The sequence below is a fragment of the Aquila chrysaetos genome, chromosome 24 (genome assembly GCF_900496995.4).
Source record: "Aquila chrysaetos chrysaetos chromosome 24, bAquChr1.4, whole genome shotgun sequence".
Classification (NCBI taxonomy): Eukaryota; Metazoa; Chordata; class Aves; order Accipitriformes; family Accipitridae; genus Aquila; species Aquila chrysaetos.
In genome coordinates, this window is record NC_044027.1 from 13359425 (window position 1) to 13378641 (window position 19217).

The 19217-nt window shown below is 44.3% G+C and overlaps 1 protein-coding gene across 2 annotated transcripts in view; it reads left to right on the forward strand.

The window, feature by feature from the left end:
• COL27A1 (collagen type XXVII alpha 1 chain) overlaps positions 1 to 19217 on the forward strand; it is a 164868-nt gene that overhangs the window by 30623 nt on the left and 115028 nt on the right. For both annotated transcript variants that reach the window (XM_030000304.2, XM_030000305.2), the window contains exons 6-10: positions 4832 to 4885; positions 9986 to 10039; positions 12078 to 12131; positions 17437 to 17481; positions 18363 to 18416. In XM_030000304.2, the coding sequence (XP_029856164.1) occupies positions 4832 to 4885; positions 9986 to 10039; positions 12078 to 12131; positions 17437 to 17481; positions 18363 to 18416 (261 nt within the window). The remainder of the gene's footprint in view (positions 1 to 4831; positions 4886 to 9985; positions 10040 to 12077; positions 12132 to 17436; positions 17482 to 18362; positions 18417 to 19217) is intronic.

The window sequence follows — 19217 nt, forward strand, 5'->3', positions numbered from 1 at the left end:
GAAGGGTTTCCCCAGCTTTATGGGATGTGAAAGCACTTTGCCAGGCATGTAGTGGGACAGCTTTTCCATGGTTGTGTGTGTGAGTGGTGGCACTTGGGTACATGCACAGCAACCTGAGCAGAGCAGTTCTGTGCAAGCGATGTGTGTTGGACTTCATTTCTGCAGATGACCTTTACGTTTCTTCAAACATCAAGATTTAGTGGGGAGGCAGTGACTGAGGCTGGGTTTTGCTCGCGGAGCTGTGCTAACAAGCTCTACAAGTAACTGTCAACAAAGGGCTCCCGGTGGAGCGGTAACTTCTGCACCATTGTAGTTTATTCCTGCCTCACCCAGGACTTGATTAGCTTCAGTCCCATGCTGTCTGCATGAGGGGCTATTGCCAGCACATCTATGTTGATCACAAATTGTGACTCATCCCAATCCTCACTGGTATAGTTAGACCAGCAAACTACCCCCGATTTGATTGGGTCTGCAGAAAAGTAGTGAACCATTGTACTTGGTCTTAAGTGCTGCCTTCCAGACGAGTGCTATGTAAATCCTAGTTATCTGTTCTCCTACGTGAAGCGGACAGCAAGCTGACATGTGACAGACAGGAGTCCGGTTGTCAGCTTTGCTCCCAGGACAGCAAGAAAAGAGCTATGGTCAAACTTTCCAAAACACTTAAATAATTTAGGAAGCCAGGTCCCCCTGGCAGTCAATTTCCCCCTCTAACAGGTGAGCAAACTCAGGTACAAGGGGAGTGTTTTACCCATGTCCATGCAACAGGTCAGAGGCAGAATTGGGAATAAAAGGCCTGGCATGCTGTAATTGCTCTTGTTTTATTTAACCTCTCTGATACAGTACAGGACAATATATATGCGCTCCCTGATGCTTTGGGATGCTCTTGCCATCCTCCTGTGAACCTTAGCAGCTTGAAAAATTGCAAGGTCCCAGTGCAACGGGTCCTTGTTACATTTGGTGTGTGGTTGCAAAAAATCTCCCTTCCCTTCAAAATGCAGGGCTTCCCTCCTAAAACAATCAAGAACTTAGCTGTAGAGGTTCCCCGATATCCTCATTCCATTAGGAAGGTTTTCCAATTTCTGCAAATAAGTGTTTAAAGAAACAGTTTGTTTGGCTTCACTTCAAATATTTAGCTCATTTTTTCAGCAAGCCAGAGGTCAGAGTGAGATCTGTAGGTCAGGAGCAGAAAAAGTTGCTTTACACAGTGAAACCCCAAGACATAATGAGTTTTGAATGAGTGGTCATTCCTCTGACTGAAGCTTTCTAGCATTTAGCAGGAGTTTGGAGGATTTTTTCCCCCTCCTCCTGAATGCTGGAGGGATGGGGAGAGCTGTGCACAGTTACACTTTTGTTAATTTTTGCGGGCCGTGAACCATTACATATAAAAGCGCTTCTGTGAGCAGGGTCCCATCTCCAGGCACGTCACCGAGATGAACTGGATGGCACAGTGTAGTTCTCAAGCAGCATCATTCACGTAAAAGACATTCCAGGGAGATTACAAACCCCGCCACCTTTGGGAAACCCCCCCTTACTTGGAGAACACATTCAGGGTTTGTTCTGGTCTCCATGCCACTGAGCCTTGGGCTACCGCTGCCCCATGATAAAATTGTCCATGGAATTTCTGGTGCAAGGCTTGGAAGATTTCAGATGCAGGCTTGCTTGCTGCTAGATTGGATTTTTTCAGCAGTTATAAGGGAGCCAAAGCAGGTGGGTAAACAGGCACGTGTGCAAATAGTAATATGTGCTGTGGGATTTTTTTATTCAGTGGTCTCAGCATTGTCCCATCCTGTGTGTAGAAAAGAGGAGCAACACTAATGTATTGATAATAAATATATTTGGGAGAATCCCAATTTCTAAATATAAGTGGGAAATTGAATAAAATCCAGGATAGCATGAGTAAAATATAGCAATTAACTGTAGAACTAAGCTCTTGAATTGCTTCTCCATAAAGAAAGGGCTATTTCTAGGAGCACTAGTTGGAGATGGGCAATTCTGCTGGGCACAGTAAGAGAATAGGAATGAACATTGGACTGGGTTTAATAAAACAAGGGCGGGTAGCTTGGGGGCATGATGACTGTTATCGGGGCTTGCAGATTGGTACGTGGATTAATTTGTAAGGCCTGCCTGTTCAGATTTTGTATTGCTAACAGCTCCTGGGGCGGATGCTGTCCTGTACCTTTTGTTACTCAGCCCATCTAACTGTACCACACTGCGTCTTCCTCCTCTGCCAAGAATGTGGGTGTAATCACAGATTCAGGACGAACCATGTTGGAACACATCAAGATCAGTTATTTTTTACCATTTTTAGGACTACTGCCAGACTACGCCCTTTTCTCTCCACAGTTACAAGAACAGTTTAAAAAGTCTAGCACAAGCCCCAGACTTGGTTACGGCAGTTTCTTGTGTGCCAGACTGGACTCCCCACTGTTGCTTCATCAGCAGGATGTGGCCACTTCTCACTAGGATAAGACCACATTGGTCTTCAGGAACAGGATGGGTCTCTGACCTTTCTTTGCCTGGATTACACACTATGAGTGTCACTGAATTCAGTGGTAAAGGCTCCATCTTATGTCAAGAGCCTGTGTTTTTCATAATCACGTGTTTTGTCACTGGATACTGGGTCTAGATACTTTCTCCCTTCTTCCTTCCTTTTGGTTAAGGCCTTTTATGATTTTGTTGCTGTGCTTTGGTTTAGCTCTGGAAGAGCCTGCACCAGATTTTGCTGGAGGTGTGATTAGTGTCTTATCCAGGAGCTCTTGATCAGCAGCTGAGCTTTCTATGTTCCAGGTTTCTTCCTGGAAACTACCGTTTTCAGCTAGGAGTCACACCAAACCATGCTGTTTCCTCTAGTCTGACACTGTTTTAAGCCTGCCCCAGGCTATGGTGGAGCACAGATTTCAACTAACTGCAGTGAAATGGGCTTTGAGCCAAGCTGCCTCACTCCAAAGTTTAGTAACAGCAGAATTTCCCCCTCAAATCTAGCAGCAGTCTGGATTTATGAACCCTGTTCAGAGCTACCTAGATTATTGCTTACGTGTGAGAGCTTTTTACGAATTCATCTTTTATAGAGACTTTACTGTTCTGATTTCTGTCACTTAATTTTCATACATATTTGAGAATTGGACGACTTGGGTTGAAGTGCTTTTGCTACCTCAGGCTTGTTGAATTACCTTAAGCAGCACATTAAGTCTCAGTTTCAGTGTCCCACCCAATGAGGTGAACAGATGATGCCATTAGCTTGCTGGGGAGATGAATTTATTTAAGACTATTCAATGCTCATTCTGGTTACAGCAGCTATATGGGTTTTCAAATGACAAGTTGATACTCAAACACCTTAATTTTAATTAAAGTTGTTTCAGTTTCATTGTAAATTCACAGCCATGCTAAACTATCGGAGAATTTCAGGCTGAAAATTTGGAAGGAAATTAAGAATGGGACAATAAATGTATTTGGTTTCGGGCTGAAAAGTTGGAAGGAATTTAAGAATGGGACATTAAATTTACTTGGGTAAAAAATGGCATTTGAAAAGTTCAGCCTCGGCCTTTTAATTGAATAGCCTCTTACAGCAGAGCAGCATGTGTTGTGAAACAGCACTGAGCACTCAAAAACTGTCTATACCACAAGATACAATAGCTAAATAAAAAAAGCCATTATTTTCTATTACAGTGCAGTAAAAATAAAACTGAATAGACATCATCGCACTGATGTTGTCTCAAAAGAGAGCAAGGGCACTGAACTTGGATGGCAGTCGCATGTTTAACTGCAATGATTTTCCTTGGAAATAGACCCTGAAGATTTTGGCCCTACATAGGCTGAAATGCTCGTCGGAAATACTACAGCTTACTGAGAAAGCGTCTGAGTGGCTTTTTATCCCCCAGCCTGTACTCATAACTAGAGGGTACATTAAAGTGCTCCTCGCGGTGGTGTAAAGCTCGCACACGGTCTTGGCAGAACAGGAGCCCTTGGAATTGAATCTTCAGGTTGTTTCATCTCCCAGGAACGTGTTCAAGAGGACTTAGAATTGTTTTTACTTCTGCCTGGAAGGTTAACAGATCTTCTGTGCTGTATACAATCCTGGAATAAACTATTCTTAGCTGCTTATTCCAGATAACTCCTTAAATAGTCTTCGGAAAATATGCAGGGTGCTTTTAAAATATTTTGTAAAAGGAGATACTGCTGTATGTGATCTGAGGTAGGTGCTCTGACAGTGTCATTGGCTTGTGAGACCTATGCAAAAATATACATTTAAATGGTTTAAACAGGGACTCACTTATGCTCCCCCTGTTTTACTGTCTGGCTATCCATTCTCTTTTTAACCTCTAAAGGCAAATATCTGGTTGCCTTGTAGGGGAAATGAGTTCATCCCAAATAGCTAAACAATTTCCCTTCAGTAATTACCTCTGTTCTCTTCCATTTTGGCCAAAAAAATTGCTAACACCCCTGCACACTTCCGCTCCCCTCTGCCTACCTCCATCTCTTTCTGCTGGGGCTCCCTGCAGCACTTTGACTCCCCTGACCCCAAGGTAGTTTCTGTTCGTGGTTGTGGAATATTTGGTATACGCAAATTATCTCATTGTCACAACACATCTTGTGGTGACAGACGCACGTCCCCTTCCATAAAGGTAGGTGGGAACCGGCAGCCACATTTCGCCACTCCGAAGGCACTAACGAGGGTCCCGTCAAAGCTCTCTCCCAGCCAGGGCACAGGCTGCTGCTCCTGTGCCGTTAGCTCTGGCCGCAGCACAGCCCGAGACCTTCTGCAGCTCCCAAGGCTAACGCAGGTGCCTACCGACTCCTTTTGATTCTGTTTTGTGTTTGTTGTGTTTTTTAGGGTCCCCCAGGTCCCCACGGAAACCCTGGCTCACCTGGCCCCCCAGGCCTGAAAGTAAGTATTAATTGGCGTGAGGAGCTTTTGCCTTCCTGTTTCAGAGGACGTCCCAGTGGGGGAAGTACAGCTTTTTTTTATCCTGCTCCTCACAAAATGACGAGTAGCTGAAGCCATTTCTCCCCTCCCCTCTGCTCGCACACAGGCCCTCCAGCAGCACAGCCAAAGCCTTTTCCTGTGCTTGTGAGAGACCCTGCTGTGTGCCTCGGTTCTTGGTTCTCCCTAATTTCAAAGACTGCCTAATTAGGATCCTGCTTAAGCTATGCCTGTGCCAGGGAGCAAAGTGCTATGTTGAGATGAGGGCAGTGGAATCCTCCCACTCCAGAGCCTCACCAGGTCCAGATTTATTTGCTTTCTCATTTCTCTTCTCTGGTTTTTGCAGCCTCCTACTCCACCTTTGGGTCTGGACAGCAGCGAGGGGGACTGGCAGCACCCGGCTTCTTCCTCTGCCTTCCTCCTCCTGAAACTCCCTCATCTCTCCTTTCCTCTCCAGAGTTTCTGGGAACCCTGACCTCCATCAGTCTTCCCAAACTGATCCCATTGCTTCCTTCTAGATGTCCTCATCTCTTCCATGAGGTCTCACAGACCTTCTCCAGCAGTGTCAGGAGCCCTGTGTTTTTGCCCTTTTCTCCTGTATACACGCTCCCTCCGGGGTGCTGCAGGCGGGTGGGAGCTGGAGCGCTGCAAAGTGGGAGTCACCCCCTGCAGCCAAACCTCCTGCCTTTGCATGGAACTTGAGCACAGATGTGGCTCCAGAGGGGGGTTAGTCCAGTGTGCTGCAAAACGCTTCAGAAAGACGTTTTAATTCCCAGCTTGTTCCTGTGTATAAGGCTTTGTGTTACCAAAAGATTGCGAAGTTCCTGGGAAATTGGTTTGGATTGTTTTGGTGTCATTGCTCACACAGAAATAGATTTATATTTTATAACACCTATCTGGGTCTAAAGAATAATTGAGTTTTGAAAGGCAATGCTTAATAGAGGTTTCTACTACTGAGAAAGCTGTAGGATATCTCAGCCAAACATAGAGAAAGGTACAAGCAAGAGTCCTTTCTTTTCATGATCTCATCAGTAGGCAGAGATGTTATGAACAGTATTGATGCTCTGGGAAAAAGGTTCTGGAAACTTGGCATGTTGCCTCTACGTGATTAAAAATTAGGCACTGGAGACATGCTGGTGAACAGCAGCTGTTTCAAATTCTAAAGTGTAGTTATATGGCCTGAAAAGTGAGGCTGTAAAAGTTCTACATCTTAGTGTTCTGCATTTATTCTCCATCAATGACTTCCAGATCACACTTGTTGAGTTTTATAAGTCAAATCAAAGTTCTTTTATCTAACTTCCAGTCCTGCAAATTCAGCCTGGTCCAATCTATAGAGTCAAACTATGTTTCTATGCTATAGGGTTTTTTTTAAAACACTTTTAGCCTAATGCCTTGTCAGAAATCATAATTTGGCTGTAAAGCTGTATTCAGTTGGCCTCTTATTAGAAATAAAAACTTCCTGTAAGCATTTTTCTTCCATCTTGATGCACGATCTGGCAGCAGGAAGCCCTCAGCGGACAGATAGCTGTAACAGCCTGCAGTAGAGATCTGGTGTCATTGGTCTGTGCAATACATTTTAATTTTGTCCAGCCACCATTTGCAGGATTAGGCTGTTCTGCATGATGCTTTGTCAAAAGAAGTATTAAGTTTGCAGTGGGATGTGAGAGCTGTAGCTCAGCCCAGGCCTGGGCACCACCTCTAGTAGGGAGAGCCTGGTAAGCCGTGATTGCAAGATCATTGCATGAGAAGCACTTTTTTGAAGGTGTGCATCAGATCCCAGAGTTTTGACTTCCCTCCTTCCCTTCATTTTCTTGGTGTTACACTAGTCCCAGAAGATGGACTTTGCACAAAAAAAGCGATATTTTACTCCCTTACATTTTAAATGCCTCTACCCTTCACCAGGCTTGACAAGCCTGCACCTGGGACCTGATATCTTCTTAGTAGACCCAGCCCATGGCTGAAATTATAGACTTGCGAAAACTCAGCCTGGGTGACAAGGCAGAGCAGCCCCGATGAGAAATTCTCTTGCTGAGAGCCTTCAAGTGGCTGCTGGACTAGGTCTTCCCTAGATAGCAGTTAATACCACGGAAAAAACAAGCAACTCAAGAAAGGAAACTGAAGTTTCCCAGATAGATACAGCTGGAAACAATGACTAACACCAAGTCATTGTCACTTAGGAAGTAACCCAGGAGCATAATTTTTATCAGCTGAATTAACAGAGCACTCATAAGGTCAGTCAATCAGCTGCATACAAGGGATGTGATGTGGCATTGCAGCTGGCAGAGATGTGTGTATTTGTGCATGTCTCTTGTCCAGTTGTATTGCATTGATGAGCACCAGCGTTGTGTTGTTGGACTGCTGCATTTCTGAATCTATCCTGCGCAGAGTCCACCTTATTCTCATCACTGGAGCTGAGCACTTGTAATTCCTTGTACTTAGGAAGCTGATCTTTTGCACAGAGCTGTATGTAGCTGTTGAGCCAAATTCCTGCTGATCTGCTCGGGCATGGTTCCACTAACTTCAGTGGCATTACACCCGCTCGTGCCACCTAAGAATTTAGCCCATGGTGCTTTTCTCAGCAATTTATAATGTGTAATTTCTTAAAGGCGGCTTCTTGCCACTTTTTGCATTCTGTTTGTTGTCCTTGGCAGTTGCAAAATTGCTATTGCATCTAGTTAGTAAAGACTGGTTATAGTAGATAACCTCCTAAATGGCTGTAGACATATGTTGGGCTAGGGTTGTGGCTGGCTGTGTGACCTGTAAGCTGCTGGTGGGGGCAGGAGGGGCACTTTTGCTAAGGACTAGAAGTAGCTCCAAGGATGCCCTAATAGAGTTTGGGATGGGGAGGAGGGTTAGCTGTCAGACAGGGTGTGTTTTCGAAAGCCATTACAAGAGTTGGGTTTGCATCTCTCATCTGGAGGCTTTTGGCATCAGGCATTAGTATGGTTTGCTTAGTTAGCTGCTCTGGATAAATCTCTCTTGTTATAGCGTTAGGAAAAAGTGAATTTTCCTTTCAGTGATTGGTTTGGCTCCAACATAGCTCATCAGTTTGGCTCACTGATGTTTAAAATACTATTAGTGGGATTGCAAAGCTGAGGTGTTTAAGTTGCAAAGCTCTAGACTTCTCCCAGGTAGGGAAAATACAGAAGAAAACAATTTTTTCCTTTACAAGAGGAAGTAGTGTGCTCAGTCAGTTGGGATGAGAAAGAGAAGCTTGTGAGCAAGGTGCCATGGCTTAGTGATGGACAAGGCTTAGGCTAATTCCCATGTTGTGGTTGCTGTGTGAGAAGAGTTGGGTAATTAATCCACAGTTTCAGCCCTTGCACGCAGGCATCCATTCTCTCTGGCCCTGATGCCATCTTGCTGGTTAATCTTAGGGATACGTGATAACATTTGTGGCTGAGTTCTCCACCTGTATGATGGTCTCAACAGTGTTGAACACAGAACCATGATGCATGCAAAGCACAGCCTTTGCTAATGTGATCTGGAGCTTCCCAGGGAAAAATGTAAGAGGCCTGTATTCCTTTACGTGGCTCAAAGTCATTGCATTGAGCATATGGCAAGATTTAGGGAGAGTGGTGGGTGTCTACCTGCTGCAGCAAATTAATTTTGCAGAGTAGAAATTAATACCCTGCAATCCTGAGGACTGCTCTAATCTGTTCCGAGCAGTTGTAGCACCCACTGACTGCTCTGAAGCTCAAAGAGTGGGAGAATTGCCCTGATAACAGCTGCATGCAAAGCAAGATTATCTGCATGACTTCATATACTGTTTGGAAACCAGGCAGCCTTCATTCAGAATTTGTGCAGATGCATCTGCCTTGAATCAGCAGTGCTCCCTACAGTCCGTAGCCAAGTAGTCTCACTCCCTGAACCTTGCAGCTTGTGGTGGATGGTGGAGGAGGAGAAGGGGAGATTTACACTCTGTGCAAGGTGGGAAGTATGTGTCAAACGTAGTCACGGTGAGTCTGCATGGAAAAGCTGCTCAGCTAGCTATAACTAGACCTTTGTGCTGCTAATGAGAAACGCCAGTTAATAAATACTATTAGTCCTCTGTAGGGTCTCACCTTCCCTCCAAGCACTTCACCTGACAGCCATTAATTAATGCTTACAACTGTCCTGTGCTTGGCGGTTGGTTTTACATCCCGTGCTGCTGATGTGGCACACAGAGGTTGTGACTTGTTTATGATCTGGGGGGTGTTAAATAGCCAGTGACTGATACTGGGATACCTGTGTCCTAGCTGTCCCAGAAGAGATGTCATACAGACCTAAGCTTCTTTGTGTTCTAAGCTTTACCTCTCCCCTGCCAAGAGAATCTGCCCACTTCGAATCTCTTCTAGTTTTTCCTACTTCTATCTCTTACCCTGTTAGGTGCACACATTACCTTTCCACCTTTTAAGAATTTGAACTGGGATTTTCAAAGGAATCTACTGGAATTAGATGTTCAAATGCTGCTGAAATTCCAGCCTGTGTTTGTCAGAAGATCACAGTCTTAAATTGTAATTTCTCTCGTCACGGTTGTTAAAAAGGGAAAAAAAGAATACTGCCACTTAAGATAAAGTGTGCCTTTTTCCTCTGCCAGTCTGAAAGCCTCACAATTGCTCTGGCTGTTGGTAGTGTCTAATTAGTGTAACTTTCTCTGCAGTTTCATCTGTTCCCCACAGTTAAAAAAGCAACAGCATCTAGCAAGTTGTTAAGAAGGATGGTTTAGCCACAGTAATAGGCTTGGTAATTATTTTTGTGACGGTAGTTGTAGACAAGGAAGAAATCACAGCTGTCTAGTCTAATAAGTATCAAAAGTCCCGACGTTGCCTTCTTCCAGTTATCCTTTCTTTAGTCAATTTAATACTGTCAAATACTATTTAAAACTCAACGCTTTAGTAGCAGCAATCACTCACCAAAACCACCCCCAGCAAAACAGCTATACACAGGGACTTTAATACATTTGGGATGTTGGGGCACGTCAGAGATAAAATGTTTTTCTAATTTGGAGGCTTGGTGGAAGCAGAACCACATCTATGGGCTGGGTCCTTGGATTATGTCATTAATTTAAGTTTTTCATTTCAGGGTCAGAAAGGTGATCCTGGGTTCTCACCTGGAAAAGCTCGCAATGGACAGAAGGTAAGATGTTGCCCAGACTGCACAGGCATCAAGACCATGGTGCGCTTTAAGCCCTGTGCATACACATGGAGGGAGTCCATACTACAGCCACAAGCATCACAGCTACTCAAGTAGACTTAGGACTGAAAATTAAGAATTAGACCCCGGATTCAGGACTAAAGAGTTAGCTAAGGTATTGACCACAGTGCACTGAAGTGCCTGCTGCCACAGCTTTTTGTTGTCCAAGTGGTTATCCATTTTACGCACAATCTGCAACCCAAACTTAAGTCCCTGCTGCTGCAGGCACATGGCTACTTAAGCTAAATATTTAAACCAGCGCATATGAGATACAGCCACACCTTGCCAGCTCTGGCCATGCAGCTGTAGAAAGAGACAATCCCAGTGTAAGGAATAAAAAAAAACTTGAAGGCAAAGGAAAGGATGTTCTTGCCGAGGAGCTGAGAAACAGTGGTTTGCCTCACGTCACATACGCAGCCCACGGCAGATCACTACTGCGAGAGCAGCCTTGCTATCCCACTGGTGGAGAAAGGGAGGCTTCTCAGACCATTGCACTGCCAACACATGGACCCTGCTGTGTGATAACCAGAGGCCTTTCCACCAAGGTCTACTCAACTCGACACAAAGCACACAACTGGGAAGTGTAGCTGGTTTCTGGATTTAGCAATTGTTAAGGATCAGAGTTCTGCTAATTCTTTTCAATGAGTTACAACTCCCATTTTTGCTGTTTCACAGCTGAGTGATTTTTACTGAGGCAACAAGGCCTCACAGAAGCCTAGAAATTAATAGTAGAGCAATCAGGGCTCCACATCATCTACCTCAATTAGTTCTTTCAGTGATGCCTGCACAATACTTCATAGCTCATGTCCAGGCAAGAAGCCTGGTTCTCTTCCTTTCATCACAAGCCTTGCTATAAATGGGCAGCTAATAGAAAGCATCAGCCATGAAGAACTTAGGCCCTTCATTTGAAACCAGATGCCTCCATGAAGCACAGCAAGCCACACAAATGCAAGGTGGAGGGTGACACTAGAAAACCTTGAGAAGGCTAAGTCTGAAACGATGCTTTTAACTTAACAGCATGAGATGCCTTTTGAAATTTCTTGTATACTACATTGGAGTGGCATCACATGGAAATCATTCAGCTGCAGAGTCTGGAACTGTTTTCTTGCAAGCATGCTCAGTGTAAGAAAGGGAGAGATCCAGATAACTTTTAGCTCATGTTAACAAGGCTTTATTTCTGGTAGCAGTAATAGAAACAAGGAGTTTCCAGCAGGAGTTTGGAGTGATGCCTAATTTTCAAGCTAGGTACTCCGAATGCATTTTCAGTAAGCAGGCACAGCACGGTGTTAGATACTCTAAAGGGTTTTTTGATCCTAATCAGAGGAGGCCAAAATGGGCTCGTACAAATGGCTTGGATGTTAGATAAGTCTCACAGCACCACGCTTCTCCGTTCCTATGATGATCTGGGCATGCCAGCTGGGATGTGATGCAATCCCTTTTTGAAAGTACAGGCCACTGAAAAAACCCTCCCACCAGCAGCCTGCAAAGGTTCAATCCATGTCATATAGGCAGGTTAAATAATTATACCATCAGCGCCATCTGAACTGGAGCTGTGGGCTGAGCCAGTGCAGTAGCAGAGTGTGAGCACAATCACAGGACTTGGCAGGAGGTACCTGTTGTTCTTATTGCATTTAAAAGCTAAAATTTTCTTGCATTGCTGATTTAAATGCCTATCAAAAGGCAAATGAAGCATGTGACTGAATGAGATCATTGAAAAAAAAAAGCATTCATTCTGCTGGCAAAAAGCTGGACTCTAGCAGCAGCTGCCATTAATTAACTGGGTTTATTATTTATATGAGCTAGTTAATAGAGAAGTTGTTTAAATCTACGCTTCTTATCCAGCCAGTTTTTGAAGAGTTGTGATTTGAATCAGAAGTATCAATAGTTGGGTGCTACTGTCGGCAAAGTAATTTCAGTAACAGTACGCTAGGCATAGGGAAAACGTTGCTGAAAACTAATTCAACTTGCTTGCTTCCTACAGGGAGACATGGGCTTACCTGGTTTGACTGGGTTCCCTGGACCACCTGGTAGAAAGGTAAGAGTATTCTTTTCTAGTGAATTAGATCAGTATTTTTATTTTTAGATTTTCTCCTCTAACTCTGCCTAAAAGATTTAATGAAGTCCTAGTACCCAGCAAAAAAGTCTTATGCCTGTTTCGCAGGTGTATAAACTGGGATATAGGCTGAAGCAACTGCCTAAAGGTTGTACCAGCAAGACTATGTAAGACTATGAAATGAAATTCTGGATCCAGATTTCTGTTCCTTCTTTGTATTCCATGTCCCACTGCACTGCATCATCCCCATCATTCCTCTGCACCCTGACACTGGGTCTTCATGAGCAAGCTGAATTTAGATCTGGTTCAGCCAATGTGTTAACTAAATGGATCTACAACCGGCATCGATACCCAAAGGTTGGATTCAGCAGGTTTAGACATTACAAGGAAACCTTGACTGTCTCACCTGGTAAAGCACATTTCAAACAAAATATCTGTATGCCTTCCCTCTACTTTTCCTGGAGATTGAGAGCACTAGTCAGGTTTTGCTTTATTTGCTTCCATATTGATGTTTCAACAACATTAACATCACCGACAACAAACCTATGCCTAGAAAAGGTTACATAACGATAGAGCACAAGATCCGTCCCTACTTTCATGTTGCAGCGGTGTATGTGCTTGTGTTCACGTGTGCAAGTCTGCATCACAGTACCTTAGCGATCTGTACTTTTTATACATCAAGGACATTTCAGTTGACCTTCCAGTTCCAGGCTGTGTTGGTAGGTTGGTTTGGTTTTTTGGAAGCTGGGCCTGTTGCAGGGAGCTGCTTGACAGTTGTGCTCCGCGGACATGACTCCCCTTCCCAGCAAGCCAATATTGACATAGCTAAGCTGAACAGTTAAAACGAGCATCTTGTTTCAATCACTTCATCAGTCAACTGGGCCGTTGAAGATACACTGTTCCTCAGGCCAATTAGCTGCACACAAACACCTACTCAGGTATGCTTTAAGACTCTGGGGAGATAAAGAAGCTGTGGAGGAGACTGAAAGAAACCGTCCCTCTCCATGATTGTTTGTTGTATACTTTATATTGAAATCAAATTGCCAAGAGTAGGGGCTGGGTTCATTTTTCTACTCCCAAGGCTGGTCATGCTTGGGGTGCTGTGTGGAGCTAGGAGCAATAGAGTGATTAATTACCAATCTTTTGCTGTCACAAACAAGTTCTAGCAAAGAGGGTGCAAAGAATACTACTTTCCTGGTATAACAGCTCATAAAACAAAACCTTGTGGTTATGATCAGCAAAATGCAATGTCAGGAGCACAAGGACTCATAGTGGAAAAAGTGGAGAAGGAATAGGAGATTGAACAAACATTCCTGAGTCCAGCACATGGCCTTCACATCTGATCTCGGCTCCCTCAGGACAGGGCGAAGGCAGGGGTATGCTTCTGTTTCTTCAAGTAATGAGCAAGTTGGATGCTGAAATTTTTCCTTTGGTGCGGCTTAAAAAAACCACCTCCCAGTAGCACTAGTCTGGCAGTGTTTTTGGTGTAACCTGGCTTTTATTAGCATCCTGCATTAAGAAAAAATTTACAGCTGTTGGAGAGATGTTTGGAAAAAAAATCTTTTTTTATCTGGATTCCCTGCTGGCATTTTCCCAGTGAAAATATGCTGGTGTTTGGCTGAAGGTGGGCAACACATCTTGGCTACCAGAAAACAAGAACGCCTTGGAAATGGACATCCCTCCTGCTCACTCCATGGAGGGACTGTGAAAAGAACTCTAAGGCCTTTGATCTGAAAACACCATGTAGAAACTTTCAAATAGGCAAAATATTTCACCAGGGGAAACAAAATACTTTTCCCACTAAATGAAACAACTGGCTCAGCAGCATGAGCTGGAGCCACAACCAGCAGCATATGGTTTTGGATAGTGCGGCTCATACCACAGTGCCTGCCTTGTGAATGCAGACCTTTGCTCTTTGTAGGGTTGGAGAGTCTGATCTCAGAGCACCCCCAAAGTCATTTTTCCTGCACGCATCTGCGAGTATATGAAACTGCCTTTCAAGAAGCAGATGTAATTCTCATCCTCTCCACACAGAGCAAACGTTGCTTTTGCTGACCAGTAGTTCTCAGCAACAGTGGCAGGACTCGGCTGTCCCCTCTGCCCTTCCCTCGGGTGCCTACGAGGTGTCTGTGGACTTTGGCTTTCAGCTGGGGGCTGCAGACCACAGCTGCCTTGCAGATATATCTCAGCAGAGTGCTGCATCATTGCTCCCAGCCTCAAATGCTGTGGAGAAGAAAATGGTTGTAGCAAAATACAAGATTGTAGGAGATGGCAGCAGTGAGAGAGAAAAAGATTAATTAAAGTCCCTCAGAGAGTAAAGACAGAGCTGGAAATTGGTCAGTGCTTCAAAACACACCCTGTCATGCAGATCTCATTTGCTGGCTTCTTTACTCTTTGCATTTCCTATCAAAGTGCAGGATGATCCTTTTTAGCTAGGAGAGAGCGGATTATAAATATCATCACAGATGAGCAAATCCTTCACTGGAGTGCAGTTTCCTTTCTAAATCACAGCCCTTTGTGTTGAGCACCCTGTAATCATCAGGAAGTGTTTGGATAAAAGAGCAAATGCAGTTGTTTTCATACCCTCTGCCTTGTCATTTTAGCACTATTTGAAGGGGATTTTAGCAGGTAAATACTTTCATATTGCAGCCAACTTTAACATACACAAGCTTTTTTGTTTTCTCCTCACTATAATTAACCTGAGACAGAAATAACTGCAGCATACTATGAAGAAACACACATATGAAGCTTCCTAGAGCTCATTATGTATGTAGTGAGGAGGATATTGAATAGGATGCAACAGTAGCAGAGCGTCTACATATTTAACTTAAGTGCCATTCACTTACCATTATAGAGATAGCAATGCAATATTTGGTGCAGACTTTCGCTCAGGACGTGCTTTGAGCATCTCAAGGGGCTATTATCTAACCACCTGCTCTGGGTGGACATTGCAGGCTTGAAAAGCCTGTCCTGCAGGAACCCAATCAGAGCAGAAGGATTCAGAGCAGCCAAGCTAGGCACCTCTTTCTTATCAGTGGAGGGAGCAAAACATCTCTAAGTGTTTGTATGCATGGAATTAGGTGCTCCAGCTGTCTGGAGACAAAGGTAGTTCCTGCTCCAGGCCGTAGCTGGAAGAGGTGGGCTGAGGCCCCAGGAGGAAACCCCATGAGCTCCATGCTAAATCCCAGGGCAGGTCTGGAGGTGCTGAACCTAGGGCTGTTTCTGTTGGCAGCTCTCTCTGGAAGTGTGGGGGGGGCAGAATAGGTGCTCTCTGTCTGTACAACAACCTGCTGGTCCGTGCTCAAGGGATGCGTGATACCAGCGCTGGGCCTCCCACACCCAGGTGGGTCTGGACCTTCACAATGTGCCTTCACCTTCAGGCCAGATGCCCAACCGGGGTGGAGCTTCCTTCATCCTTTCTGCTGATGCTGAGCATCTCTCGAGGAGCTGAGGAGAGGATAAGCAGGAGAGGGTTTCATGGGGCAGATTCCTGGAGAGGTGCAGGGAGTCCCATCTGCTGGTCCTGCTCCAAGAGCTGCTGAGGCACTTCCAATTAGGAGCCACTGGCTGAAATGCATTAGCAGCATTCAGAGAAAGGACCTTCGAGGGGGTTCAAATAAGGGCCAGCCGGTAGCCAAATGGACTTTCAAGTCAGCCACCACCTTCTCGGGAGGTGCAGCTCAGTCAGAAGAGCGGGCCATGATACATCAGCAAGGTCAAGCAGGAGAGAATTGGTGAAAAGGGAATCAACATTTTTCCAGGCCAAAATGTCTGAAATAATGAGCAAGGAGGAATGCAAAGGGGAGTGGGTAGTAGCCAGGATGGCTGAGAGCATTGCATACCTCCGCCAGCGAAGGCTTAGGCTGCAGGTCTAGAATAGCCCATGGGAAGAATAAAAAAGCTGTTAAGCAGAGGTGTGGACCTGGGAGCAGAAACAGGCCTGGGTTCATCGGGTGAGTAAAGCAAAAGGCCAAGTCCTCGGCCAAACCAGGGTTTGGTTACGGCTTCAGAGCAGGGGGATGCTCCCCTGTGGGTTTCGCAGACAGGCAATGTGTGCCGGGAGCCCTGGCTGGGAACAGGGTGAGTAGCAGAGACTGAGTTACAATTAGCAGTTGTAACCCACCCTGAAAGCATTTTGTTATTTCTGTAGTATTTGTGCAAGGATTGTTTCTTGTTTATTTTCTCTCTCCATTTGTTTCAAGTTACATTTTCTGCCTTTTTTTTTTAGTCTTGCTAGTAGCCCAGCTAAACAGTCGTCTCTGTAACTGAATTTAATCTCCTAATCTGCTCTGACTCCACTTGATGGAAATTAGTTCATTTTAAATAGCTGAAGCAAGATAATAAAAGAGAGGGGAAAAAAAAATCTGAAGTGTCTATCGCTTGCAGAATTTACTCAGTGTTTGAAGAGAGCTCCAGGTAAATCCTGGAGAAAGCAAACTCTCTTAAAATACACACTGAGCAGTGTGCAGTTGAACAAGCTACCTTTGTCCCGCTCCAGTGTCTGCAACTCAAAAAAAAACAAAAAAAAACCCTGAAGAACTGAAGCAGGTTTATGAAAGACCTGCGAGAATGATTTGAAGGCTGTAACACTTGCCAGCTAGCAAGCTGGATTAAGAAACTCATTCTAATTAATTGAGCAGGTTAAGAGACAGCTTGCTCACCACTTTAGGTAGCTTCATAATGAAGGACTCTGAATCTTGTCATACCTTCTAATAATTAGATTAGAAAAACTGGAAGCTAGACAAATTCAATCTAGAAGCAAAACTGAAGTTTTCCGTGACAGCAAATGGTTATTTTGGTGTTTCCTATGGCATTTCAAGTCCTAAAGTGAAAGTGAGCGCTCTGAAATGCGAGTTGTGTTGCCTAGTCCCCCAACTTGCCCAAAGCAAACTTTTCACCCTACAAGCCTGTGGTTTCCTAAGGATTAAGGATAGCCTTTGCTAAAAGTGTAGATTACAAATAGACAGATCTGAGTGTAGATACAACTCTAAGTCTGTACATGGAGCAAGTCCTTCTTGAGTAACCACGAGGCCAGACCCCAGCAGGTGCAGGCTGCTGCTGCCACACCGCGTTGTAGCAGAGCCTGGGGACATCGGCAGGATTTGGGTGATGCCAGTGCAAACAGCAAGTTTGCATGATTGTGTAGTGCTATCCCATATCTAAAAACCTGCTTCTCCTCAGAACTTTACTCCCACCTGCAAGGAGAAATTCAAACCCAAACCACATTATTATTCTTTTTTTTTTAATTTTTTTCTTCTTATTCATCTCTTCCATCCTGTTTCAACAGGGATATAAAGGCTACCCTGGACCACCAGGTCACCCTGGAGACCAGGTGAGTCTTCCCAGTTTCCAACACTGAACTTTAAAGAGGGATGGAATTGCTGACTCTGATGCTAGTTTGGATCCCGCACAGCCTGCTCAGTGTGGACAGCCAGCTCCTTCCAGGGGCAGCTTGGTACACACAGGGGATGCGCAGTGAACTCTCGTACTGCTGGCAGCTGTGCCCATACACTGACTGAGAACCAGCAGGTTGGTGGGAAGAGACTGCCTTGGAGTTTCTAAATTTTTATTGCTCAACCATGTTAAGTTTATGTGGGGGAAGAAATACCAGTTTACCCTACTCCCCCTTTATTTTTCCTTTTATATTAATTTCACCTGGAGTTTACCAACCACATCATATTAAGTACTAACACGTAATTCCCCTCCCAAAGCCCATTCCCCCTCTCCCCTTTTCTCCCCCCTCTTTATTTGGTTAAGTCTGATGTTTGCAGTTCAGAAAAAAAAGGTAATGAATAGCAGGCCCTGTTAGCAATGATGTTAAAGGATATTATACATGAATCCATTTAGTTTTGAAGAATTTTGGCAGTGCTTCCCCACCAGTAAAACGGTTCCATATGCCAGATATAGATGCAGCCTTACACCTTCTCTTAGCCTCCTTGTTTCAAACTATCTGCTGTTTTCACTGCAGATGGAGGGAGAAGGAGAAGTAGCAACACTTGCTTGGATCCTATTGACTTGGCTTCTTTGCGTTTTCCCCCCTCATTAATGTATTCCACTGTCTACCCTTAATATTTTCTTCCTTTCTATAAATTTGCATCAGGTTAACCCATTCCACCCTCCTTTCCCCCAGCTCAAAGAATGAAGCAGCTAAAAAGGCTTCCTAAGTGTGACATTCACCTTACCTTCTGTGCCTTTTCTTTTCTCTTTCCAAAGGGCGAACGAGGACCAGACGGAAGCCCAGGTGCCAAAGGTTATCCTGGCAGGCAGGTGCAGTAAATCTCATCGTGCTGTGCACAGACTAGGGATTTGGGTGTGCAGGTAGCTAAATATATGCCCTGCTAAATACATGCCCTACTAAAGACAGTGCAGACCTCTAGAATATGTCTGAATATTTTCCTTCTTCCATCCCCAAGATGCTGTATCAATGACATGGTCTTTCAACCCTGGGGGACACTAAGGTTGTTAGAAAGTATTTTATGCCTATGATAGATAAAACCTGAATTTCTATAGCAAAATCTGACACGTTTTTGCTTCAGTATAACAACAGGTTAAAAAACCCAAAACAGCAGAACAGAGAAACATACCTGTAAGCTGCTAACCCTTCACTTTTAGGCACATTTTACATCTAATGTTGAACAGGTTAGAAACCTGGGACAGAAAAAGGTGTGTTACTGAAAGAAAAGATGAGATGAACTCTCACTAGTAAAATTTACTACCATAATCATATATATACACCTATATATAAAATTATCCATGGACCACAAATATATGTAAAAATCATTTGCTGCTGAAAAAAAGATGATGAAAGAAAACCAAGTCTTTGTTTTCATCCTGAAAAAAATGCACAAAGGCAACTTTAGGAAAGGAGGAGTGTGCAAAGGAAAATGGGTCAAGATTGGACACTTTATTGTCTTACTGATGTAAGATGCTGAGTAGTAGGAAGAAAAATAAGAGGAATAATTTGTAAGACCCTAAATGGAATCTGTTGGAGGGCAGAAGACATGGCCCTGTAACATTTTACAGTGAAACGAGCTTGTCATGGTTTTCTAAAGTGGACACATTAATGTC